At 38.4% G+C, this 9,519-nt stretch overlaps 1 protein-coding gene across 2 annotated transcripts in view; it reads left to right on the top strand.

Moving 5' to 3' along the window:
- The first annotated feature begins 22 nt into the window (after window positions 1-22).
- ACTN2 (actinin alpha 2) overlaps window positions 23-9,519 on the top strand; it is a 67,372-nt gene continuing 57,875 nt past the window's right edge. For both annotated transcript variants that reach the window (XM_005423193.3, XM_005423191.2), the window contains exon 1: window positions 23-434. In XM_005423193.3, coding sequence (XP_005423250.2) covers window positions 300-434 — 135 coding nt within the window. In that variant the 5' untranslated portion in view covers window positions 23-299. The remainder of the gene's footprint in view (window positions 435-9,519) is intronic.

The following is a 9,519-nucleotide window of genomic DNA, read 5'->3' as shown; positions in this document are numbered from 1 at the left end:
GGCACGGAGCCGCGCCGGGCTCCTCCGCAGGGTCAGCCACAGGCACCGACAGCACAGCCGGCAGGGACAGGACACGGGGAAGGAGGGAAGGAAGGTCATCACAGGGCAGCGCCTACCTGGCAGTTTCAGCCTCTGCTCTCAGCAAGATTAGTCAATATTCATTTCCTGTCACCTTGCAAAAAGAAGAAAAAAATAAAAAGGAAAAAAAAAGAAAGACTGGTACCTACAACCTCCCAGCAAGTAAACTAAACTTAAATCGTAGCAGAAGCCAGAGCAGCTGAAGCTGATCCCCGGGCAGCATGAATAGCATGAATCAGATAGAAACAAACATGCAGTACACCTACAACTATGAAGAGGACGAGTACATGACCCAAGAAGAAGAATGGGACAGGGATCTGCTCCTGGACCCAGCATGGGAGAAACAGCAGAGGAAGGTCTGGAAATAATGTGTATCTGTCTGTGTGCTTCTGTGTGGAATGATGCCCTATCTTACTGCCATGCTGTGTCTGGAATTGTCGGGGTTGTACAACCAAGGGGTTCTAATAAAATATAATTTACGTTGTATAAACCATTTCTATAATGTATAGTAGCTATGCCATATTTTTAGTTTAAAGCATTTAATTTTTTAATTCTGAAGTGAAACCTTAAATTATTATTCATGGGAGCCAGGAGTTTATTTTTGTATTGCACTGAAATATTCTGTCAGTACCTCTAGATTTATGTATAAGTATTTCAGTAACTTTCAACTTCACTTCCTGGGTCTTCCTTTTGGAAAGCAGACTCTGAATTGATGTTTGTGCCTGATTGATTTTCAAAAAGAGTAAATTGCAATTGTAGGCAGAGATGAATGAGACTGTTCAAAATTAGTGTGCAGAAAAGTTTGCAATATTTCTGAAAGCAGACTGAGAAGTCACTTTTGAAATTGTGATCTTGCAAGTCAGCTCTTATTAGAATTTATTATTTATCTCCACTCTGACTGAATGACCTGACAAGGAAAATATTGCCTAGAAATATATCTAGGCTATATTTGGAAAACTGTATATCATGATTATGTTCCTATATGCCAGTTTACCCTCTGGGGGACAAAATCCCAACAGCATGTCTGCAAACTCCTTGGAATGCACGGTTTTAGAAGAAATGCTTCTTGCCTTGTATGTGTAAGAAAACTATTGTACCACCAAGTACTGCCCATGTTCTTTTTCTTAACATAGGCAGAAATTATGATCCCAGCAGTAGTCATGTCAATGCTTTGGTACTTTAGTAATATTTCCAATATCTAATATAATGACATTAAGTTTTAAGCAGTATATGGAAAAGAAAGACAAAATAATGCAAAGGATTTGTTGCTTTCTAATTTAAAAGGTGATGTTGAAGTCACAGCTGACAGATCTGGGATTAAAAGGTTATCTGCTGGTTACAAGAATGAAAAAAAGAGAGGGAGTGAGAGACAGTGCTCTGGACAATAAGGCTGAATATGCATTTTGCATAGATGAGCAGCTTAAGCAGAATTTAGAATTTAGATCTAATGACAGTCTATCCCACTGTTATAGCTTCTATAAAAGCTATACTATGAAAGTGTAATTATAAAAATTAGAGCTGTTGGAATAGTTGGAGCTGGTGAGTTTGCTTTTCCACTAAAATTTTTAGAAGCAATATTTTCCTCTCAGATTTAGCTTGTAGCCTCTCTCCTTCTGTTATTTGTAGCTGGTTTTGTTAATTTTCTTTTTGTTCATTCATACCTGTTCAGATCCTGCTATGTGAGGATAAGGGGAGAAGTTCTGTTCTAAGTTGAAGTTCACTTTACTTGATCTACCAGCTGCTGCAACTCCTAACAAATAATTAAGTTGTTCTCCTCAACACTGGCGTTTGTTTTAATTTGGCACTCTTCAGATGGTGAACTATACTTTCATGTTTTATAATGAGAATGAAAATTATCTTAGTGCTAAAGTGCTTTAGTGATTTGAAACTGATCAGCTGTAAGGGGTTGTGTTACATCTGATTTGGATTCAATTGTCCAGTACTTCAGAGAAGGCTGTTTTCAAAAGAAAATGGGCAGGTTACTAGATGCTAATGCACTCTAATGCAGTTTTCCTTCAATGCAGATAAATTATAAAAAGTAAAGAGTTTGGTTTAGGTAGACATTTTTATAATAAGTCTCTTGATTTTTACAGGAAAGCAGGGAGCAATTAAGCTGCATTGAAAAATTTATGTTTCCATTCCTCTGAACAAGCAGTACTTCAGCAGAAAGTCAGATTTCCACACTGTCAAATTAAAGCAGACTCTGCTTTGCTTCCATAGAGAGTGTGGTTTTGCTACTTAATGTTGCCAATTCCCAGGGTTTAGTTTTAATATTAATGTGATACTACATTCAAATAAAATTTACAAGAGGGGATCTTTATTCTTCATCTTGGAAAGAAATCTGAATTTATTATTATGTGAAAAGTAAGTACTCGCATGATAAAGGGCCTGATCAACTTTGTGGAATGTCAAGGCTTCTGTCGTTTCCTAATTTATGCTAAGACAGTTGCAGAAAGGGCTTTCTTAGTTTCCTTATTCATTAGGAGAAGACTGCAAGTAGATGGGCACAGGTCTTTGTTTTAACTGGTAATACAATATTCAGAAGTGATCTTGGTGGAGCCCTGGCAGTTGGCAGCATATATTTTCTATGAGATGGTCTTGGAACAAACCAAAAATAAATGCCATTGTTTCTATTGTGGGCTGCCCTCTCCAGACTTGCCATTTCAGTGATATGCCTGGTATGAAATCTGTCAACAGATGCTGGTAACACATGATGACGTCCATAGGATTACAATGGAGGTGACGCCTAATTATAACCATGGTTCGTAGAATATTATGGTCTGCTGTAATCCAGGCTCCTTGGTGGGCACAGATGTCCAAAAATATATGAAGAACCCTATAGGAAGGAAAGCTGAGTTGTAGTTCAGCACTGTCTCTCTGAATGTGAACAACAATTTCAATGTAGCCTGTGTCAACTCAGGATATCAAAAACATGCAACAATTTGACCATTTTTGCATTACATGTTCTTGACAAACATTTAAATGTCGTTGGGTATTTCAGACAGCAACTTTAAAGAAAGGAAAAATTATATTTTGGGTAGAAATGCTGTCTACTGTAGAAACTAGAGAACCATGGCCTTTGTGTCTTTTGAATATGTAGATGTGTACCATGAGATACGAGACTTCTGAAGTCTGCTCCTTGACCCACTACGCTTCCACTGCCCATGTGTGCTAAAACAACAGCTGAAGGATCTATGGAAGTGGCCCCTTGTTTCTTCAGTACCACACAATAATAAAGTATTGGAAATAGAAAGCCTGGCCAGAGAGGGTGGGATAATTTTCTTCATTCTGTTCTGTCACCCTAGACAAGGTCAACTCACCTCTGACCTCAGTTTTCTCACTGGTAGAAAGAGGACAGCAGTGATATTTCTAAGAACTGGTAGAAGTGGTTTGTTCTATGGTCTGTCAGACTAGAGGTTAGCTGTGGAAATCATACTAGCTTATAATGGAAGACTTAAAACATAATTTCTCTTTTCTTCATAGTAAATTTATTTCTTAAGTTTTCAAGAAAAGTTCAACAGACTGCACAAACCTTTTAGTTTCACTACTCCATATCTCAGTATAACTAAAAGGAACAAGGAAATGCAGTGTCCCTTAGCTTAGGAAACCAAGCACAGCAACACTACTTGAAATGCACACACACTGTATTTTTGCAATGTTTTTGATCTGCCAACACTGCTTGGTTAGCCATGTGTTTAACATGGCTCTTGCCTATTTGCAACTTTTGCTATAAGTAATTATAAGTGAGTGTGCTTTTTAAAACTTCAGCATGAAATGTGGTTTGTTAGATTTCCAAGGAAGGTTGTGAAACAAGAGTAGTCCCTTTTTTAGGACAGTTGTATTGTATTGTAAGACATTAAACTGAGTTCACGTTTTTAACATGTGCCTTCTGCAGTCATAAAAATGTGAGGGACGCTATTGCCCTAACGCATGTAAGGAAAGAACTGGGAACATGTTCCTTGCCTTACTGCCATTGTTACAGATGAATGATCCTATTCTGGCTTGCTCTGTAGCCCCGGTACCACTTCTTTGTTAATGCAGAAGGGTTTTTATGTAGATGTCAATGTGGATGATGACCATTTGGATGATGTTATTTATACTGGTATAAAATAAACAAGAGGATTTAAAATATTTATTTACTTTGATATTGCCCTCTTTCTGAATGCAAATTTACTTGATGACGCTGAATGTTGTGCATGAGTGAGGACTTTGGAAAAGATTCTTAAGGAAAAAAGCTGTGTCTTTTCTGTCTTCAGCAGTGCATATCAGGTTACTTTTCAAGTGTGACCTATAAGGATTTATCTGCATTACCTCCTCTGGCTGGTAATATAACTCCTGTTGTCCTTGCAAGCGAAAAAAAAATCAAAAAAAACCATTTGGAAGTCATGTGTATGGCAAATTATTTGGCAGGGCTATCAGAACTATGGATTATGGACAATGTTCTTATTTTTATGTTGCTGCAGTTTTATTAAGTTTAGCAGGTTTGAGAGGTTCATTGCAGCCTGAAAGAGAAATTGACCTTGTGTTCAGTCTGACTTCAGAGTCTATAAATAGAGTTACAGTCAGTATCCCGGATTTACTCTACAGTTTGCTTGGTCTTCTATGGATGGAATTTAAGTTGCTTTCTTATCAGAAACCTCTTCCTGTAAGAGTTCTACTGGTGAGTGAGAAGGCACATGTAGTGGAAAGAAACAACTTCCTTCTTCACTGGGCAAGAAAAATAAGCAAGGATGAACGAATGAAACATAAATGTAAGGTGGAAGAGGGTTGGCAGGAGAGGCTGGATGCCACCAACAAAATTAAGTTCTACAGAACCACTTCTCGTGGACTTACAGGCTCCAGATTGAAACAGTTGTGGAGAATATAATGACATTTTCAATGTGTAGAGGGCATTCTAGCCTAGGTCTTCCTATTTTACTGAGATTATCTGGAAATAAAGTTGCCTTGAGTTTTGGTTTGTTTGTTTTAAACCATGTAAAATTCTTTCCTTGAATAATGAGCCTTAGGGTTAGGCTCATATGGCAGACACAGAAACCACCACTAGAGGGTTTTTACTGAGTTGGCACTTTTTACCCACTTGGAATACCAGTGGGATTGTTGAGAAGGCATAGATTCCCCTCTGCAAGTAAGCAACATGAGCAGGGTCTGGACATGAATGTAGGAGATGTGAGGAAGCAAAAGGTCCTCTCCTTTCGAAGAGAGTATGAACACTTCTCATTATCTTTTGCTAGTACTAACCTGTTAACAGTTGCTATTTATGCAGGATTTTTTATTAGTATTAATAGTTAAAAAGTGCCAACAATTCCACCTTCTTTAGACCTTTTTTCCTCCCTGGTGTTCAGCAAGTATTTGGCTGTCTTGGATAGAATAGCAATGTCTTGCCAAATGATACATGTTACTGTAGATGCAGATTGCACCTTATGAAACATAGGTTGCAGCATTCCAAGGCCAAATGCGTCTCTTTTGGGTGCATCAAGAATTTTTTTTTTTTCAGTGGATGCCAAAAGCTCTAGCATTAAGAACACACAAAGAACATCTCTCATTGTCTTTTAAATCTTATGTGCATTCTCAGTGGGAGATGGCCCCATGGACGGTCTGCTGAGAACTTTGTAGTCAATAGGCAAACATTTTTTTTTCTACAACTGCATGTCTTGATTTCTCAACATATACTGTAACTGTCCAAAGTATTAGACACTGATGCAACAGAAAGCCATGGAGTGGCAATTTCTTTTATCCTATGAAGAGTTGCGATGAGAGCAGGAGTCTCTGTAGAAATAGGGAATATGTTTATGGCCTGTTCTGTACAATTTGCCTCTTAGAGATTAGTGCTTTCTAAAATAGTAACATGTTAAATTCCTCTTGCTGATGTTACTTGCATGGAATGGTGCTTGAGAGGAGCATGCTGAAAGGATAGTGGAACAGTCATATTTTGTCTAGGAAGCCGTCAATAAGGTGTGCAGCCCTGAATACTGTGGTGCTGGTATATAAAGGAAAAATCAAAGAAAACTATTATGAAATTCACTTTACTAGAAATTATTATGTAGCTACTTTGTTTGAATGGGAAGGTTTTCTTTACCAGTACTAAGTAAGAGAAATCAATATATACTCAATATTATGTTTTCTATTTGAAGTCAAATCAACCTCTCAACGTTGACCAATTCCAGGCTCTGTATGCTTCAAGTGTTGTCAAATTGATAATTCCTACAGTCTCAGTTTAGCTGTTAATTTCCATTGACCCCAAATATCTGCCAGCAACGGATTATGAAAAGAAATTATCAGAACCATGTTATAATGGGAAGCAAAGGCTACCTACTTCCTTTACTCATAGATACACACCACAACTTCCCCTGAAATTTGTATAGTACAATGTCTGTCTGTAGATATGCTGATCCAATTAGTAAGACAATAAGGATTGGAAGAAAGTATGCATCTAAGTGGGTTTCCATAAGCTGCAACCAATGTGCTTAAGAGCTAGAGAAAAGCTGTGTGTTAAGCAGTGGACTTTGCAATAATCTCTTGGGGGTGGGATGTCTGCATCTTGGCTGAATCTCTGTTTGGGTCACTGGAGAGCTGAAGAGAGAGGCATGGAAGGTGTTTGCTGGGAAGACCTCTGAGGGTTTTCAGCCCTGAGACCACAGTAAAAATGAATCCATGCTTATACAATTTCTAGCCTTGTGCAAACAGAAGCAGAATGGGGTAAATTCTGTAAACTAATGAATATCAGTAAGAAAATATCACAATACCAAATTAAACAGCTTTACAAAATGAATTTTGACTGCTCTTGCCCAATGAGGCCAGGTCAAAATCTTTCATTAAAACCCATCTGTCCTCTCACAAGACAAAAGACGTCATTATGATGGAAAAATCAGTTGCCAACAAATGCCTCACATTAATTGATCACTGTTGCATAAATTCTCATCTATTTGATGACTTTTAATTTAGCTAGTGATTTCTGATTGCACAGTTCTACTGATTAATTTCAAAAGGACTGAGCATTAAGATTTTCTTTAGTTGCAGACAGTGATTAATTAGTAGATATTAGTAGTATTTTAGAAATTGTACTGCAGACCCTGCTTACAGAAGAATGCATTGGATTTGCAGCGGGAATGCAGGTAGATGTGATGCAGGAAGAAACATGTAAATGAAATAGAATTAGATGGGACTTTGTGCTGCTTTGCTTTGTCCCAAGTCAAAAAATGTCCCTCCTGTTTGTTGTTTTATAGTCTTACAAATAAACAAATATAAAAGTGCTTACACAGTTGGCAAAGTTGAGTTGGTTTCAATGGCTTTACTGCCAAGCATAACTTCTTCTGACCCATAATTGTTGGGATAAACAATGTGTAGCTGATGTGGTATTCCTCCACTGTGAGCAGTGAGAAGTTGCTGACTCTGAGTGAATATCTCCCTTATGGCCAAGCATTCTTTACTCTCAGCTGATACCAGAAGGAGAGTGTATTCACACTGAGTACTCAATTTCTTCCTTAATTAAATTTCATTTCTCGTAGTCTGGGGTAATTTTCGCATCTTCAGTGTTTGGGGAACACCATTTCATGAAATGCCATGATAAGAGTGTGTGATGTTTGTTTTTAGATCACTGGATTTATTGGCTTGAAATACACCTCAGGCTGAGAGACTTGATGAAAAAATGTTATCACAACTATACAGGTCCTATACAATGCTGTATTTCTACACCATAAAATTTGGCAGGTATTTAAAGGTAGAAAGTTCCTCTTTTCACATCATTTAACAGCAAACACAGTGTTATGATCACCCTCTGTGCCTGTTTCTGTACAGAACCTGTAGTAGTTCTCCTTGCTGGCAGTACAAGGAACACTTCAGTAGATCAAGGCAGTGTGGTCTCACTAATCCTCAAACTGCTGGTGTCAAAGGCTTACAGGGCAGGTGTTACTGCTCTGCAGGAAGAGACCAAGGCAGAAGGCTTAGAAATGCAATGATCTCCTTTTATGAAAGTGTCTCCTACTTGAAATGGTAGCTTCTAGAAATACAGTTCATACTTCTGAAGGCCTGTCCAAAGGGAAGCAGAAGGTGACAGCTGTCTGGCTGATTTTTAGTTAGTTTCTATAATTGGACCTAAAATTTGAGTGTGCACAGAAGGGAGAAAATAAATCCTAAATTTCTGTCCTAAGTGCAAGAAGGGGCACTGCTGCTCCTCTGTCTGATCCTGGTTTTACCCACTTTTGAGTTATAAGGACACATTGCTTTGTCCATGTCTTCATCTCCAGAAGAGTCGTTGTAATACCTATGGGCTGGCTTGGCAGATGGCAGTGATAAGTGCTTACTGTACTTGATATGAGTAAGATTTTCCATTTACTTCAAATGCTTCCTCCCAACTGCTCTGAACTGCCAGAATTCCTTCAACTTGAAATTTGATATTTGTTTTTATTCCTCTTCAAAAAACCTGTAAATTAAAGAAGTCCAGCCATCCATTTCTTTGATAACTTGCAGAACCTAATTTAGAGCAGACAGATTCTAATCTTAACTGCCCCTCTGAAAGCCTTGCTCACCCCCACTACCATAGCAGGAGTCTGTGGAAAGTGACTACCCCAGGCTAAATTTAGCATCCATGATTATTCCTTAAGCATCTAAGGAAACTCATTTTTTTATAGGTGTTGAACACCCAGGCATTTCCACTGACGTCAGGAGGAACTTCTGTCTATTTTACACCTTTGAAAATCAGCCTGCTATTTTGGCAGTCACAGAAAGGCTTAGCTATCTAGCATTAAGTGATTTTTTTAAACTCTGTTTTATATTTAATCTTGGCACCAGTGAAGCTTTTCACTGCTGCAAGACATTGCACTCTTTAATATGAAGAAAACTGGTACCCAGCTGCATTGAATTCAAATTTAAAAAAAGCAAAAATCCCAAACACCCAACTATAAATGATTGTGTAGCTCTGGGGTATTATTTCACCCAGAGGAGTTCCTTTGAGCTATGAAAACCTCTATAGTCCAAGCTCATCTCCAGCTCGGTTCTGGAGAGTAGTTCCACTACAAGTTTTCTTTGGCAGAGTAGCTGATCATCTTTGACTACTACTATCCATAGGCTTCCAGTCCTCTTCATTTGCTGGTACAGTGATCTTCTGCTATATACCAGATCATGGAAGAAATTTGAGGCAACCCTCCCTCTTCTTAATACCTCTTAATCCTAAATCATTTCAGTAATGTGGTTTGCAGTGCAGCCCTGCGAGCAGCTGTATCTGTGCATGCACATATTATGTACAATGCACTTGTCACCCATCTGGCATTCTAGTAAAAGACAAGCAGAACACCAGACATGAGGCTGAAGTTGGTTTTCTTTCCTTTTGTCTAAGGCCCACATTTCCATGATGAAGCACAGGTCCCAGAATGGCCCTGTTGAGAAGAGAGACACTATAAACAAAGAACTGTTTATTTAATCGATAAAGCAGTTTGCTTATCATAA

The sequence above is a fragment of the Geospiza fortis genome, unplaced genomic scaffold (genome assembly GCF_000277835.1).
Source record: "Geospiza fortis unplaced genomic scaffold, GeoFor_1.0 scaffold381, whole genome shotgun sequence".
Classification (NCBI taxonomy): domain Eukaryota; kingdom Metazoa; phylum Chordata; class Aves; order Passeriformes; family Thraupidae; genus Geospiza; species Geospiza fortis.
Note: the sequence above shows the minus strand (reverse complement) of the source record. Positions and strands in the feature narration are given on the sequence as shown.